The sequence below is a fragment of the Pseudorasbora parva genome, chromosome 8, assembly GCF_024679245.1.
Source record: "Pseudorasbora parva isolate DD20220531a chromosome 8, ASM2467924v1, whole genome shotgun sequence".
NCBI lineage: Eukaryota > Metazoa > Chordata > Actinopteri > Cypriniformes > Gobionidae > Pseudorasbora > Pseudorasbora parva.
The window spans coordinates 5,432,154-5,449,965 of record NC_090179.1 but is presented as its reverse complement, the minus strand read 5'-3'; the positions used below and the strand labels follow the sequence as shown (position 1 = coordinate 5,449,965).

Genomic DNA, 17,812 nt, shown 5'->3' with positions numbered 1-17,812 from the left:
ATTTTTAAATGTATGTATATACTGCAGACTGTTGTCTGTCCGGATATGTGTATAAATGCAAAATGTCACATTAGGCTATTCAATTTGTTTCGTTTTTAGCCTGATCTCATCAGTACCTATGGCAACGTTTTTGCAAACCACAAAGTATGTACCAATATGTACATATTGCGACAGTTTCAAAGTGAAATGTCCACTGGGTGGCGCTAAAAGCTTATTTTTTTCCAGAACAGATTTGCGTGAATCTGACATGTTTTGTTACGTTGTGTTTTTAACGTACACCCACACTAAACCTACCCGAAAGTGTTAACAACAGCAAATGTGACAAAAATAAAATTGTGTCCATGTATTTTTAGCTTGTGTTTAGAACTTGTCTTTGAGCTCTTTTATCATGACTCGTTCTTCATGGGGTTCGTTCTCAAGCTTTTCGCATTGTAAATACAAATCTGTATCAGCTGAGCTATCGAGCAAGTCTGGTGAATCAGAAAAGCAGAACATGGAGCTGTGACGCAAAATTCAAAATGTTTTAGTTTACAAACCAGACTAAAAAAATGCAGTTTTTCTGCCTATAGTGTTCATTTCTGTTGGAATTCCTGCAGTGTGTATTGGTGCGTATTTTGTGGTTTGCAAAAACATTGCCACAGGTACATTTTGCCAATGAGGTTGCTCGTTTTGTGAGAAAAAAAAAGATATGTAAATGTGCAGATGTGAACGTTTGTTTGTGGACGTGTGTTCGGAGGATTCAAACGATTTGTCAATGCTTGCACAAGGGCGCATATGAGGAAAACACTCGGACAGTGTGTATTACAATAAAGGAAAAGTGCCCATAGTTACCAAATACCATTAATAGTGTTCAAATATAGGCATCATTGTTACACTTACCGCTGTTTTTTCAGGTTGGAGCTGGAATTATTGTATGCTGAGATGTCAGTTCGTTTTGGTGAACACAGCATGCATTAAATTATGAAACTGTTCTTTTTGACATCTCTGACTGAAAACAGGCTGAACTTGAGGCCACGTACGGGTGATCTGCCGTAGCTCACACATCTCCCTCTGCTTCGGCCATCATCTTCTGACTAAACGCGCGCTTATTTTATGCGGGTGACAATATCCACCTCTCGCGAAGCAGACTCTCCAACGTTTCGCGAGACTTGCGAACAAGTCATAACTTATTTTAAAATATATAATTAATTATCACCATTGACAGTAGCGGAGGAACGCCACCGAATGTAACGAAGTAAAAGTACAGTTTTTTCACAAGAAATGTACTTGAGTAAAAGTAAAAGTACCCATTTTTAAATATACTCTAAAAGTACAAGTTACCCAAAAAATTTACTCAAGTAAATGTAACGAAGTAAATGTAATTCGTTACTACCCACCTCTGCAAACTCCCTTTATTAGGCGCTTTTACATTTCACTTTGAAACCAAATCTTTCGCGATCATCTGACAGCTCAAGATCTGACTCCTGCTGCGACGATCGGATCATCGTCGCAAGCGTTACTGAAAATGTACCGAGTAAAATATTACTGAAAATTCATTAGTAATGCCTTACACTACTGCGTTACATCAAAAAGTAATAAGTTACTGTAATGTATTACTTTTGTAATGCGTTACTCCCAACGCTGGTTACGAGTGAGCAAAGCTGCCTGTGACAAGATGGCCGCTAGTTGCGGACGGCGATCTCCATTGGTTACATATGTGTGGGGCAGAGCTATCAAAATAGGGGTGTGTTTGTTTTTGTGATTTGAAATATCAACATTGGTTACCAGAAAGACCTTACCCCAGCTTTATGTTATCTTCAATGTAATGTTGTCTTCTATCTTTGTCTTCTACAATTTTGAATCTAAAAATTCCTTTGTTGTGAACTAGGCACAGGATTGAATGAGCACTTCTGTTCACTGGCAAAGGAAGCAAAGAGCAGATTATCGTGCTACAACACATAATATCAGAAACGAGGTCACACAATTATATTGTATTATGAACTTTATTGGATGTAAGAGCTGCCAATCTGGATTTCCTTTAATACATGTTACACATTAGCAGTAGCAGTAGGAACCCGCTCTGCAGATTTGTCAGTTTAGACATGTTAAATTGTGACTTAATCTGAAGGTTTGGTTAAGAAGATGTAAGAGTGCGTGTGTGCTTTTCCTCTTATATGTGAGTTATTATATGCATAAGAATAAGCAGCAATTGTTTTAGGTGCATTTATTGTTGGGTTGCATGTGAGTGTGTGTGCAATAATATTTGCAATGTGAAGTCAGCATTTCAGCTCCATACGTGTCCAGAGTAATGATACAAAAGCTGATGAATATCCTTTAGATATGAATGTAAATCTCTAGAAAACATGTCCAGATAAGATATGACTACAATATTAAAAAAAACAAGAATTTTAAGATCCCATTTTAAGTCCACTCCTTATGTTAAAATAAAATACAATGAATAAATAATATATTATTTATTTAACTACTTGTATTTATCTGTATTGAGGTACTGAAACATTTACAGAAAATAAAATAATTTAAATGGTTATGAAAATAATATCACAATGCAATTACTTAGTTGTAACTCTTAGTCCCAAAAATAGGCTTTATTTTTAAATATAACTTCTGTTTTCTGGGGGTAAAATTTTTGGGGTAAAATATGACTGGACATGTTCTCTCCCTGTGACATTCATTATTACAAATTATATAAGTCTATTTACTGTAAGCTTTCAATTAATATAGTCGGAAGTGCATGTTTCCTTAGTAAGTAATAGTAATGAGTTCCTTATGGTATTTTTGGGGACTGGAATAAGTTATAAACAGTGACTCAAAGAGTTACCCTATATTCATCAAACAATATTGGTATTATAGAACATGACATCTTAATATAGCACACAAACTCTCTCACACTTTCAAACACAGACACACCCACTCATATAGTTTACATAACTTTACATAACTTTACTTGAACAGTCCCAGGACAGCTATCCACACTTAAAAGTCTCTGAGATAAGAGATCACTCACACATCACATGTACTCAAAAAAGTTTAGAGGTTACGAAATCCCTCCAAAGTGGGACAGCCCACGTACGTGTTTATGTGTGTGTGTGTGTGTGTGTGTGAGAGAGAGAGAGAGAGACAGTGTGTTTCTGTGTGAGTGTGTGCATATTCGCAATTATAACATATGTAGTTATAATTATTGTAGCCTCATCAATACTTCCCCTTTTTGAACCTCAAGGATGGCCATCTTTACGAACAGTTTAAATGCTGTACGTTTTGCTATGGCTCACTTTAGGAGAGATATGTCATCAGAGAAATCTCCAGCGCCCAGAGGATGAAGGCAGCGTGTAAAACGCCACTGGCAGACCATGAGGCACAGAGGCAGCATAAATAGGGCACAGATGCCTGCCATAATGTAGGCGATGGTCATTAAAGTGGACTCGTCGGTCTGAGGGACATTGTAGCCACAGTCCTCAAGGTCCACGCCATGGAACGGTCCCTCCACCGAGGCCGTGCGGAACTCATCGTGGACTAAACGGAAACATGAACAAACACAGAATAAGAAAAAGAAGTTGGGTTGGTAGGTGACATCTTGTTGTGGTAATGTGCTCAGATGATTCTTATGTTTGTAATTTTCATTCCTCTTAATGACAATCTATTAAAATCCTAATTACTGTAATATTCTGTGTGGGTGCAATGTGTTTTTTTTTATTTTATTGTACTTCGCATCGCATTGCATTATGTTTTTGTTGTTGTTTGCATTGCAACCTTATCTGACCTGTAATATGACTACAATTATTAATTCTGGTGCTTTGCAGGTAAAACAAGTTAATTCCATTTTAATACAGTGGCTTCCCAAAGTACTGTGGTGTCCAGATAGAAATATTCAGAAAAGTTTCAGAATTAACTCTTCCCCACCAGTGTTTCAAAAAAAAATAAAAACAATGATATGGCCCCTAAATTATTTTGTATTGTGATGAATATTTGAATATGCAATATATCAAAAGAAAGAACAAACTATCTTCTTTGAAAAAAATAAATATATTTTTTACTCTAGTTTGAGTCAAAAAACAAACAAACTACAATTTACATAAGAAATACCTTTATTGCTTGTTTCTGCTCCTGTTTGTCTGTGTTTTGATCGGGATATTCTGTATTCTTTCAGAAGATGCCTAATAGCGCCCTCTACCGCATAACATTGAAAGCCGGAAAATTCTGTCAATGTCAGGGGAAAATGTTTAACACTCCTGAACCAGCCGATTGAGGTGTTCAGGAGGATCACTAGAAACTTCCAGAGGGGCAGTGCTGTATTACGCCATGTTTAGTCACACGTCTCATCTCAAAACAAATGCTGCATGAGCTTTTCTCAAAAGCTTTTCTTTTTATAAAATACAGAAAATACAAAGTAACAGAATTATTTGTGTGTGGCCCAAGTGTTATAAGTAATGTTTTCTGAACCCATTGCAAGTTTCCCAGAGAAAATGCTCTCTCACCGTGACCAGTGTTGGGAGTAACGCATTACAAAAGTAATACATTACAGTAACGTATTACTTTTTGATGTAACGCAGTAGTGTAAGGCATTACTAATGAATTTTCAGTAATATTTTACTCGGTACATTTTCAGTAACGCTTGCGACGATGATCCGATCGTCGCAGCAGGAGTCAGATCTTGAGCTGTCAGATGATCGCGGAAGATTTGGTTTCAAAGTGAAATGTAAAAGCGCCTAATAAAGGGAGTTTGTCATTGTGTTGTGTTTTTCATTAAGAATAATAGGCTAATTTTAAACCGAAACTAAAATCTGCTTGGCCGCACAGAGCGCGCATTTACTGACGAGCTGTCATTTCCGGTGTGCGCGCACTGGCGCGTTTTCAGTTCATATGGAAGCATAACTTTCATAGGAATTTATTGAAAGCACTCGCTTGGCATCCGCTCCTGTTAATAATATCTGAGCGGCAGTGGGCATGTTCCTGTTATTACTGGATGCGCATTGCTTAGTTTATCACAGATAAGGACAAGAACGTAGGCTAATAGTCAAATGTAAATGCTGTCAAATGCAACCTTTGTCTAAAACCGAAATTCTATCGATGTCGCAACAATAAGAAAAGAACAAATGCGCATATTGTTATAACTTAGAGTTTACACACAGTTCTGTTGTGTCTATGAACAGAAGCTATTCCCAGATAATCACTTTACCTCTACAATACTTATAACAGATTGGATCGTTTGTGATTCTATTTGTCATGATTTCTTGCATTGTCTTGAGCCAATTCTCTATTGTTAGCCTGATACCCCACAGTCATTATGGTTCATCATATCACCTTCTGGATGTAAAATGCTCTCTGGTAGCCTACATCTCAGAATGTTAAGAGTTGCTTCTGTAGTTATTTTGGTGAAAGTAACTCAAAAGTAATACAGGAGTAATGTAACGCATTACAATTCTGAGACAGTAATATTGTAATGTAAAGAATTACTTTTAAATAGCAGTAATAAGTAATCTATAATATATTACAGTTTGGAAGTAACTTGCACAACACTGACCGTGACATGTGCTAACAGCAAAGCCGATGCGTTTGCGTTCCCGGTCAAACACCACGTAGAAGCCCTCCATGATGACGGCACCCATTACTGTACCAGTGCTCGACTGGGACACAGCGAATTTATAACAGTCCTCCTGAGCCGAGGCAACGTCCTCCACCGGCCTCAGGTACTGCTGCAGAGAGCCGAGAGAGACAGACATCAGCTATTCGGAATTATGAAATATGATAAAACTGATACATTTTTGTGTAGACAGAAAGAATCTGCTGCTAATATCTTGGTGCCAGATACCACAGCACACCTTCAGGGGTCTAGTGGAGTCCATACCTCGACGAGTACCTTTTTTGGCAGCAAAGGGGGACCAACACAATATTATTGGCCATAACGCTCATAATGTCATGCCTGATAATCTGTGTATATATAAAAAAAGATCCAGCAACTCTACAAGGTTTAGTGGTTGTAGCTGGTACAGTGTGTGAATTACATTCACATGTGGGATACAAACTTTGTCGGACACAGATTTCGGAAACAGCTCAAGTTTTTAGTAGGGTTGGAGCTAAACTCTGCAGGACAGTGGCCCTCTAGGAGTTTGACACATATATATGAGCACTTATAACTATTTGTCAAGTATCCTAATCCTTTTAGAACACTAGCTGACTGCACAGTACGTTCTGCAGTAGAATGAGAGTAGGGCAAGTGTTACCGTTTAGTAGGCACGACACAAACTTAGGAATAGGGATGCACCGAAACCAGGATTTGGGTTCAGATTCGACCGAATATTGGGCTTTTTGACTGGGTTCGGTTTCTGCCGAACCTTGGAATTTTTTTCCACCGAACCGAACCCTAGGCTTGCACTACGCGATACTGCTCGATGATGCCGCGGTTGATTATGGCAACGTGTTTACTAGGTGGACCATTCGAATGCAGTAAGCTGTGAGAAAGTGAAAATGAACTTGTGAACAGAAAATGTGCTGGCAGTACTTTCAGTCACAAGAAGGCAATTCAAGTCCAGCTATATGTTCAATTTGCAATGCCAATTTGTCTCGTGGTGGCAAGAACCCTAAACAATACCCGCTGGATGTCCGGTTTCGCGAACGAATCGTTCTTTTTAACCAGATCTTTTTAGTGATCCGGTCGAACCAGTTCACCAAATCGGACTGAATCGTTCTAAACGGTTCGCGTCTCAAATCAACGCTGATCCCACAAGTTACTATAGTTACTCACTTTCTGACATGAGTGACAATCCCTCAGACTAGAAATAAACTAATATCTTGAAGTATATGTTGTAACTCCAACCGTTCACTGAACTGAGACATGTTTTGCTGTGAGAACCGGTGAGCTGAGATACTGCATGCGTGATGCGCCGTCTTGAATCGAACTGTCTCTCTCGGAGTGGGACGGCTGCTGTCTCTCTCGGAGTGGGACGGCTGCTGTTTCTCTCAGAGTGGGACGGCTGCTGTTTCTCTCGGAGTGGGACGGCTGCTGTTTCTCTCGGAAAACGGATGCTGATAATACATGAGCACGGGTGAACCAAGGATTTGTGTAAGTTTATGTTATGTCAATGTAAGTTTATTTAATCTGTGTAAAACATCAGTGTTTGCACGACAGTGGCTGTATTGAGTGCTTTTGCAAAACATGAATTAAAAAATGTATCCAAGATGATGATGATGACAATAATAATTATTACTATACTAAGTTTTAATTACAAATACTTTATATGAATGTGTTTGAATGTATTTTCATCCGCCGGGACGATAGAAATGACGTCATTACGTAAAGACGTAAAAGAAGCGGTGATCCGGTTTTTTTAACCGGTTCATTGAAACGAACTGTCCGAAAGAACCGGTTCGCGGAAAAGAACTGAACTTCCCATCCAAAAGAATAAGAGTTGTGCATGAAGGAATCTGCAGACAGCAATACGGCACAGTCATCCTGGCACAATGTTGCCTTTTTTTAAATTAAAATTAAATTAAAAATACACTGCTGTGGACGTTGTTTATGTCATTAATGTATTTACTGTGATAATGGACTGAGGATGGGAGTTGGATTCGGTTTCGGCAGAATCTCAACCAGTGGATTTGGTATTCGGATTCGGCAGAATCTTAACCAGTGGATTCGGTATTCGGATTCTGCAGAATCTTGACCAGTGGATTCGGTATTCGGCCGAACCTCAAAAATCTGGATTCGGTGCATCCCTAGTTAGGATTATGAAAAAAACAGTCAGAGGTTTAAAAAATCACATGAGGGTGAGTCAGTATGCCTTTCTGAAAGTTGTCATAGCCACGGAATAAGAAAAGCAAAATGATGGTACCTGTGGCAGGATGGAGATACGGAAGGACTGGTTTCTATTTTCACTCATTAGGTAGAGAGAAATGACAGGGAAGATATGCCAGGGTGTGGTGCCCGCCTGCCAACATACCAGCTGCTCCCCTAGCCAAAAACCTGAGGGAAACTGTTCAGTCTGTGGAGACAAAAATCCAATTATGAGAGAAATCTGAAAACGTTTAGCATGGTTAACAATGAGAACAGTTGAGATGATATAAACCGACCGATGAAGCCGCTTCAATGGCCTTCACAGCAGCCTGGAACACTTTACGAGGGAGACGCAAGTTTGTAGTGCCGCTGTCCACAATACTCTTATCATAGTTATACTGAGAGAGAGAGAGCGAGAGAGAGAGAGAGAGAGAGAGAGAGAGAGAGAGAGAGAGAGAGAGAGAGAGATTTTTCAAACAACTTTATTACAATTTTTAACACATTATCTAGACAATCAAATCAAAAAAACATAGTGTAAAAAAAAAAATACCAAAAAAAAACCTAAACATTAATCCAGGATACGTAAAAGAAAGAAAGAAAGAAAGAAAGAAAGAAAGAAAGAAAGAAAGAAAGAAAGAAAGAAAGAAAGAAAGAAAGAATGAGAATGTCTGCTTTTAGCAATTTTACCACCCAGCCAAATTTTAATGATAAAAAAAGTCGCCAAGTAAATAAAATAAGAGATCAAAATCTTGACAAAATGAGCTCTCAAATGCTGGGGGGGGGGGTGTCCGCTTGAGAAATCAATGTTAAGTGGTCTCTTAATTTTTTTCAGAGCTGTATATAGCTTTGGCATTTAGGAAAAAGCTCCTTAAACTGCACTACTAAAAATGTCCAACAGTGGGCACTCCTCTGTCTTGCTAATAATAATTCATAGGTAGCTTTTATGCATCCAAAATACAATTAAATCAAATTTTAGATTGCACAACATCTATTTTCAACAGATTTGACAAATAGCTAGAACTTTTTTTTTTTTCATTGCATCTGAATATCAACATTAGTGAGATTTAGGGATTCGAAAAAATTACTCTAATTTTCTGAAAAAATCGAATTTTCTGTCTCTGGAGAACAGTGCTTGCTGACATTACATTATGTTGAATATCAAAGTTGTCTGTGTTTATTTGTTAATTTGTGAACATATTTATGCTGTTTTTTTGTGTGTGTTTTTTTTGTCTGTTTGTTTGTCGGTTGGTTTGTTTTTATTTGTTGAGTATAAAGTATAGTTCTTATTTTTTTTATAGTTCTTAAAATGAAAATATAAAATTAGACCATTGGGGTAAGATGGGTCATAATAATTGGCAAAGTGTGACTATTTTTAAATGTAATACTTATTGTAATCCATGGGGTTATTATTCAATTATCCATGAAATAGACATACATTTTAGGTATCTTGGCTATTCATTAAAACCTATAGGCTATTTGAGTAAAATCACCCCATTTAAATACTTAATGTTGGTATGACATTCAACTGCCTCTTTATAAGTCATAGAATAAATTACAGAGTGCCAATTTACACCAAGTGCAAATAAACCACCTTGTTGGTGGAGGCTATTTACACAAACTCTGAAACAAAAGAAAAACAGGAGGTTTAATGGAATAGGTTTTGATGTTTAAATGTGACCTTCATATAAGAAAAAAAAAAGAGTCATGAAAGCACACGTGCTTGAAGATACTGGATATGTGTTTGTGTGTGCTTAGAAGCAGAAGACTTGTTCTCACTTCTTTGCAGTCCATATTGAGATCCTGTCCGTTAACCTCAATGCGCACGATGATGACCTCATAATACCACTCTCGTCTGATTGGTGTGTACCACAGCTCCCCAACATATAAGGACGGGTCTATTCCCCCAATTATCTGGAAAGAATAAAAACAGTCTGTGAATCGACAAATCATTTTTATAGTATGTCAGTGAATTTGTTTTGTTACACATTACATACAGTTTTTTTAACAGCATGTTGATTCAAAGATATATTTACTCATTTTACATGACTGCACTTTTGCTCCTCACACAGAACTATACAATAGCACAAAAATCATATAGGCAATTTTTATGACGACCTTTATTCAGATTTGTCTCATTTGAATCAGAGCACTGATTCATCCGAGTGCAGAGAGGGTCGAGTCCGAGTCCGAGTTCAGAGAGGGTCGAGTCCGAGTCGAGTCCGAGTTCAGAGAGGGTCGAGTCCGAGTCGAGTCCGAGTTCAGAGAGGGTCGAGTCCGAGTTCAGAGAGGGTCGAGTCCGAGTCGAGTCCGAGTTCAGAGAGGGTCGAGTCCGAGTCGAGTCCGAGCTCAGAGAGGGTCGAGTCCGAGTCGAGTCCGAGTTCAGAGCGGGTCGAGTCCGAGTTCAGAGAGGGTCGAGTCCGAGTTCAGAGAGGGTCGAGTCCGAGTCGAGTCCGAGTTCAGAGAGGGTCGAGTCCGAGTCAAGTCCGAGTTCAGAGAGGGTCGAGTCCGAGTTCAGAGAGGGTCGAGTCTGAGTTCAGAGAGGGTCGAGTCCGAGTTCAGAGAGGGTCGAGTCCGAGTCGAGTCCGAGTTCAGAGAGGGTCGAGTCTGAGTCGAGTCCGAGTTCAGAGAGGGTCGAGTCCGAGTCGAGTTCGAGTTCAGAGAGGGTCGAGTCCGAGTTCAGAGAGGGTCGAGTCCGAGTCGAGTCCGAGTTCAGAGAGGGTCGAGTCTGAGTCGAGTCCGAGTTCAGAGAGGGTCGAGTCTGAGTCGAGTCCGAATTCAGAGAGGGTCGAGTCCGAGTTCAGAGAGGGTCGAGTCCGAGTCGAGTCCGAGTTCAGAGAGGGTCGAGTCCGAGTCGAGTCCGAGTTCAGAGAGGGTCGAGTACGAGTCGAGTCCGAGTTCAGAGAGGGTCGAGTCTGAGTCGAGTCCGAGTTCAGAGAGGGTCGAGTCTGAGTCGAGTCCGAATTCAGAGAGGGTCGAGTCCGAGTCGAGTCCGAGTTCAGAGAGGGTCGAGTCCGAGTCGAGTCCGAGTTCAGAGAGGATCGAGTCTGAGTCGAGTCCGAGTTCAGAGAGGGTCGAGTCCGAGTCGAGTTCGAGTTCAGAGAGGGTCGAGTCCGAGTCGAGTCCGACTTCAGAGAGGGTCGAGTCCGAGTCGAGTCCGAGTTCAGAGAGGGTCGAGTACGAGTCGAGTCCGAGTTCAGAGAGGGTCGAGTCTGAGTCGAGTCCGAGTTCAGAGAGGGTCGAGTCTGAGTCGAGTCCGAGTTCAGAGAGGGTCGAGTCCGAGTTCAGAGAGGGTCGAGTCCGAGTCGAGTCCGAGTTCAGAGAGGGTCGAGTCCGAGTCGAGTCCGAGTTCAGAGAGGGTCGAGTCTGAGTCGAGTCCGAGTTCAGAGAGGGTCGAGTCCGAGTCGAGTTCGAGTTCAGAGAGGGTCGAGTCCGAGTCGAGTCCGAGTTCAGAGAGGGTCGAGTCCGAGTCGAGTCCGAGTTCAGAGAGGGTCGAGTCTGAGTCGAGTCCAAGTTCAGAGAGGGTCGAGTCTGAGTCGAGTCCGAATTCAGAGAGGGTCGAGTCCGAGTTCAGAGAGGGTCGAGTCCGAGTCGAGTCCGAGTTCAGAGAGGGTCGAGTCCGAGTCGAGTCCGAGTTCAGAGAGGGTCGAGTACGAGTCGAGTCCGAGTTCAGAGCGGGTCGAGTCCGAGTTCAGAGAGGGTCGAGTCCGAGTTCAGAGAGGGTCGAGTCCGAGTCGAGTCCGAGTTCAGAGAGGGTCGAGTCCGAGTCGAGTCCGAGTTCAGAGAGGGTCGAGTCTGAGTTCAGAGAGGGTCGAGTCCGAGTTCAGAGAGGGTCGAGTCCGAGTCGAGTCCGAGTTCAGAGAGGGTCGAGTCCGAGTCGAGTCCGAGTTCAGAGAGGGTCGAGTCTGAGTTCAGAGAGGGTCGAGTCCGAGTCGAGTCCGAGTTCAGAGAGGGTCGAGTCCGAGTCGAGTCCGAGTTCAGAGAGGGTCGAGTCTGAGTCGAGTCCGAGTTCAGAGAGGGTCGAGTCCGAGTCGAGTTCGAGTTCAGAGAGGGTCGAGTCCGAGTCGAGTCCGAGTTCAGAGAGGGTCGAGTCTGAGTTCAGAGAGGGTCGAGTCCGAGCTCAGAGAGGGTCGAGTCCGAGACGAGTCCGAGTTCAGAGCGGGTCGAGTCCGAGTTCAGAGAGGGTCGAGTCCGAGTTCAGAGAGGGTCGAGTCCGAGTCGAGTCCGAGTTCAGAGAGGGTCGAGTCCGAGTCAAGTCCGAGCCAAGTCAGAGAGGGTCGAGTCTGAGTTCAGAGAGGGTCGAGTCCGAGCTCAGAGAGGGTCGAGTCCGAGACGAGTCCGAGTTCAGAGCGGGTCGAGTCCGAGTTCAGAGAGGGTCGAGTCCGAGTTCAGAGAGGGTCGAGTCCGAGTCGAGTCCGAGTTCAGAGAGGGTCGAGTCCGAGTCAAGTCCGAGTTCAGAGAGGGTCGAGTCCGAGTCGAGTCCGAGTTCAGAGAGGGTCGAGTCTGAGTTCAGAGAGGGTCGAGTCCGAGTTCAGAGAGGGTCGAGTCCGAGTCGAGTCCGAGTTCAGAGAGGGTCGAGTCTGAGTCGAGTCCGAGTTCAGAGAGGGTCGAGTCCGAGTCAAGTCCGAGTTCAGAGAGGGTCGAGTCCGAGTCGAGTCCGAGTTCAGAGAGGGTCGAGTCTGAGTTCAGAGAGGGTCGAGTCCGAGTTCAGAGAGGGTCGAGTCCGAGTCGAGTCCGAGTTCAGAGAGGGTCGAGTCTGAGTCGAGTCCGAGTTCAGAGAGGGTCGAGTCCGAGTCGAGTTCGAGTTCAGAGAGGGTCGAGTCCGAGTCGAGTCCGAGTTCAGAGAGGGTCGAGTCTGAGTTCAGAGAGGGTCGAGTCCGAGTTCAGAGAGGGTCGAGTCCGAGTCGAGTCCGAGTTCAGAGAGGGTCGAGTCCGAGTTCAGAGAGGGTCGAGTCCGAGTCGAGTCCGAGTTCAGAGAGGGTCGAGTCCGAGTCGAGTCCGAGTTCAGAGAGGGTCGAGTCTGAGTTCAGAGAGGGTCGAGTCCGAGTTCAGAGAGGGTCGAGTCCGAGTCGAGTCCGAGTTCAGAGAGGGTCGAGTCCGAGTCGAGTCCGAGTTCAGAGAGGGTCGAGTCTGAGTTCAGAGAGGGTCGAGTCCGAGTCGAGTCCGAGTTCAGAGAGGGTCGAGTCTGAGTTCAGAGAGGGTCGAGTCCGAGCTCAGAGAGGGTCGAGTCCGAGACGAGTCTGAGTTCAGAGCGGGTCGAGTCCGAGTTCAGAGAGGGTCGAGTCCGAGTTCAGAGAGGGTCGAGTCCGAGTCGAGTCCGAGTTCAGAGAGGGTCGAGTCCGAGTCAAGTCCGAGTTCAGAGAGGGTCGAGTCCGAGTCGAGTCCGAGTTCAGAGAGGGTCGAGTCTGAGTTCAGAGAGGGTCGAGTCCGAGTTCAGAGAGGGTCGAGTCCGAGTCGAGTCCGAGTTCAGAGAGGGTCGAGTCTGAGTCGAGTCCGAGTTCAGAGAGGGTCGAGTCCGAGTCGAGTTCGAGTTCAGAGAGGGTCGAGTCCGAGTCGAGTCCGAGTTCAGAGAGGGTCGAGTCCGAGTCGAGTCCGAGTTCAGAGAGGGTCGAGTCCGAGTTCAGAGAGGGTCGAGTCTGAGTCGAGTCCGAATTCAGAGAGGGTCGAGTCCGAGTTCAGAGAGGGTCGAGTCCGAGTCGAGTCCGAGTTCAGAGAGGGTCGAGTCCGAGTCGAGTCCGAGTTCAGAGAGGGTCGAGTCCAAGTCGAGTCCGAGTTCAGAGAAAGTCGAGTCCGAGTTCAGAGAGGGTCGAGTCCGAGTTCAGAGAGGGTCGAGTCCGAGTCGAGTCCGAGTTCAGAGAGGGTCGAGTCCGAGTCGAGTCCGAGTTCAGAGAGGGTCGAGTCTGAGTTCAGAGAGGGTCGAGTCCGAGTCGAGTCCGAGTTCAGAGAGGGTCGAGTCCGAGTAGAGTCCGAGTTCAGAGAGGGTCGAGTCCGAGTCGAGTCCGAGTTCAGAGAGGGTCGAGTCTGAGTCGAGTCCGAGTTCAGAGAGGGTCGAGTCTGAGTCGAGTCCGAATTCAGAGAGGGTCGAGTCCGAGTCGAGTCCGAGTTCAGAGAGGGTCGAGTCCGAGTCGAGTCCGAGTTTAGAGAGGGTCGAGTCCGAGTCGAGTCCGAGACCAGAGAGGGTCGAGTCCGAGTCGAGTCCGAGTTCAGAGAGGGTCAAGTCTGAGTCGAGTCCGAGTTCAGAGAGGGTCGAGTCCGAGTTGAGAGAGGGTCGAGTCCGAGTTGAGTCCGAGTTCAGAGAGGGTCGAGTCCGAGTCGAGTCCGAGTTCAGAGAGGGTCGAGTCCGAGTCGAGACCGAGTTCAGAGAGGGTCGAGTCCGAGCCTAACCTTGTCTAGCCTAACCTTGTTCTCAGTACATGCTTTATTTATTTTTTACATCCCTCTCTGACCAACAGTTAAATGTAGTCTGCTGTGCAGCGCTTCTCTTCATTTTTGCCGCTAACGTTTGCTCTCCCATAAAAACACCACTTGCGTTGTTATGGTGAAAGTGCGACTCATTGGTTGGGTGTTACCAATCGGTTCAATGGAGGGGGAGTATTTTTTTGTCCTTTTATTATGACAAACTCATATTTGATTAGGAACAAAATTATTGTTTCCAAACAAATGAATTCTACATATTTTTATTTTGATCTACTGTGATTTTCATGTTGAAATTTTAGGGGGTTGCTGAGGGATTTGAATGGGATTTGGTTACATCCCCCCCATAAACTACGCCCCTGAGTAACGTGCAGTTGCGCTTAAGAAAACCACACATCATTGGAAGTGTCAACCATCAATTATTACCTAGAAATATTAACATAGAGTAATAATCATTCATATTTTGAACGGGACTCGAGTGGACTCGGAAATAAGTCAGAGTCCTAACATGTTCGAGTGCGAGTCAATTCCGAGTCCAAAGGCACACGAGTCCATGACGAGACCGAGACCATTAAAATATGGTCTCGAGACCGAGTCCGAGTCTTGAGTACAAATCACTGGACAGTCATTTAGAATAAATAATAGAATTTCAATTTGGGGTCAATTAACAATTCCTCACCATACTGCCCCCTACAGTGGAGCTGCCGGCGCTGTAGTTCTGGGTGAATCCTGCTCCGCAGAGCTGCAGAGAAAACATGTCTGGGACACTGGTCTGCCTCAACAGAGAGTCGAAGAACGGCTCTAGCATCTCATCTGGCTGAAAGACGGAAAACATGATTAGATGAGACTCTTCTTTAAAGGATAGTTCCCCCTAAAATTTAAATTACACCAGGATTTACTCACCCTCAAGCCATCCTAGGTATATATGATATTCTTCTTTCAGACGAATACAATGAGTGATTTTAAAAATGTTCTGGCTAATCCAAGCTTAATAATGGCACCCCAAAATCTGAAGACCAAAATAGTCCTTCCATCCATCTTAAACATACTCCACACGGCTTTATAAAGTAAAATATCTAGCTTCCGTCAGACCGCCTTCCATATTAAACTTACAAAGAAAGTGTAACGCCTCTCACAGTTCAAAACTCTTACGCTACGTCCAACGTCAGACTCACTGTCTTTGTAAATTGAATACAGAAGACAGTCTGGCGGAGGCTCGATATTTTACTTTATAACGTGTTAAATATGGATATTTTATTACCCCCTGGAGCCATGTTTAAAATGGATGGATGCACTTTTTTGAGCTTCAAATTTTTGGCTGCCATTGCTTGCCATTATAAAGCTTGGAAGCATCAGGATATGTATTCATATAAATCCGATTGTATTTGTCAAAAAGAAGATAATCATATACACCAAGAATGGCTTGAGGGGGAGTAAATCATGGGGTCATTTTCATTTTTGGGTGAACTATCCCTGTCACGTAAGCATTGTGAAGTTATAGCAGCACAAGCAGCCATGTTACAGAAACACTGCAGGAACCGACCCTTGCGATCTCGGCATAGGCCAGTCCGAGTATTCCCTCCCAGTTGGATCCGTTGATGAAAAAGCGGTCAGACTGGGTGATTGCAGCGATGTTGGCCCTCAGAGACACATTGGGCCCATGAGGAATTGACACCAGATCAGTGCCCAGCTCGCCCTCCCACCGGCCCTGTGTGTACGGCACATACACACCACGGCCCAGATCTCTGTACGATGACGAACTATCCACACAAACAGAAACAAAATAATGTTTCTTAGTCTTTATAACATGTGTCATGAGACATTTTTGTGTGATTAGCTACTACTACTCACAGAGAGCGATGGTAATATCTGTGGAGGAACGGGTGAGCGGCGGCACCGACTGCAAAGTTACTGCTGCCCGTATCAACCAAGATGTTCAACTGAAACACAAAGGGATTTGATCTGTAATTAACTGAAGACAAATGTGAGTGCACTGTAAAAAATTATTTCGAAAAAAAGTTACCTGGTTGCCTTGAAATTTTGAGTTCATTGAAATTAAAATTGTGAGTTAATACAATAAAATTTTTTTGAGATTCAACAACCTTTATTAAATATTATTAAAAGATTTTGTAAGCATATTGGGTAATTGTGTGTTTTATTTCTGATGATGCAGTGAAACATGCCAAATAGTGCTATTTTCATGATTTATCAAATTTTTATGTGGTTCAGATACAATAATATTTTGAGTTTCTATTTATTAAACAAATTTCCTTCATTGTATCAACTCAATTTTTTTATTTTAATAAACTCAAAATTTTAAGACAACCAGGTTACTTACTTTTTTAAGTCAAACCAACAATTTTTTTTACAGTGTGGGGCTCTGTTGGGAGAGTGACTTGTAAAAGTAATGCAATAGAATATTGCATTACGCCATAAAAAAAGTGACCTTATGGAACATTACAATACTTTGTCTCACCTAGACTGGGCTTGCTTGTTTAAATAAAATATTTGCTTTTTAAATAAAATAAAGTTTTGGCAAATGTAAAGGCCCTTTTATACCAAAAGTGAAGTAAGGCTGATGCAGATTCACACCTGCACAGTAGAGGGCGCAGCTTAAACAAACCTTTCGGTTGTGCTGCCATTCTGGAGTGCAGAAGAACAGGATGCAGTGGAAGAAAGTTCAAGAGCCCTATTTTAAAGACCTGAGCACATGGTCTAAATCGTGCCACACAAGTGCACGGCACATGGTCTAAAAGGGTTGTGCCTAGTCTCTTAATGAGTCATGGGTGTGTCTTGGGTGTAGCGTGCAATAAACCAATCTTCTGAGTCTTATCTCCCATTCCCTTTAAAAGCAAGTTGTGCACGCACCATGGAGGAATCACTATTTACATGTGAGCAGAAAGACTGACGCTTCTCCAGACAGGATTCCTCTATTTAAATTTTACAAAAATGTGTGTCACATGACAATTGGATCATCAAAGATCAGTAGACATTGGTTAATAAGGTGAATTTAGATTTAGAACTTATATTTGTTATTTAACATATTTTATTATTGCAGGTTGCTTAATATTCTGAGTTTGCATTTCATTGTTTTAATCATAGACTGTAAAAAAAGCTGGACGACAAATCTGATCTTCACAAACTGTCATTAATGATTATCCCAAGTATAGTATATGAATGATATCAATTTAAAATATGCATAGTAAGAAAACAAATCAGTTCATAATAAAACCAATTGAACATAATTTCTAACATTTGGCGTGGAGCTCGAGCATAAAGTTGAGCTGCGGATTCCATGTCCCAGCCACACTCCCTTCAGAATCGGTTAGTACAGTTTACTATAGAACTCTTTATGTGAAATTAACAGTTATGGAAATGTAGAGATTAAAGTTAAAGCTCAAGTCTCCTCCCGAAAAAAGTAATTTAGTGCCTCAGTAACTACTTTACTCAGAGAAGCTGTCAATCTCACCTGTCAATCATGATGTCACACCCCTGTTGTAATAGCATCAAATAACTAACTATAACCAAACTATAATTTTTTTTTTAAATAAATAAATAAATATATATATATATATATATTAGGGCTGCACGATTTGGGGAAAATATATAATTGCGATTATTCTGGATAAAATT

The 17,812-nt window shown here is 42.8% G+C and overlaps 1 protein-coding gene across 1 annotated transcript in view; it reads right to left on the bottom strand.

Annotated features, from left to right (window-relative positions):
- Positions 1–1,969: 1,969 nt before the first annotated feature.
- bace1 (beta-secretase 1) overlaps positions 1,970–17,812 on the bottom strand; it is a 28,951-nt gene continuing 13,108 nt past the window's right edge. The window contains exons 2-9 of the mRNA XM_067449980.1: positions 16,031–16,119; positions 15,723–15,939; positions 14,859–14,996; positions 9,545–9,679; positions 8,065–8,166; positions 7,827–7,976; positions 5,519–5,690; positions 1,970–3,510 (exon numbers count right to left, since the gene is read on the bottom strand). Of these exons, the coding sequence (XP_067306081.1) occupies positions 3,266–3,510; positions 5,519–5,690; positions 7,827–7,976; positions 8,065–8,166; positions 9,545–9,679; positions 14,859–14,996; positions 15,723–15,939; positions 16,031–16,119 (1,248 nt within the window). The 3' untranslated portion in view covers positions 1,970–3,265. The remainder of the gene's footprint in view (positions 3,511–5,518; positions 5,691–7,826; positions 7,977–8,064; positions 8,167–9,544; positions 9,680–14,858; positions 14,997–15,722; positions 15,940–16,030; positions 16,120–17,812) is intronic.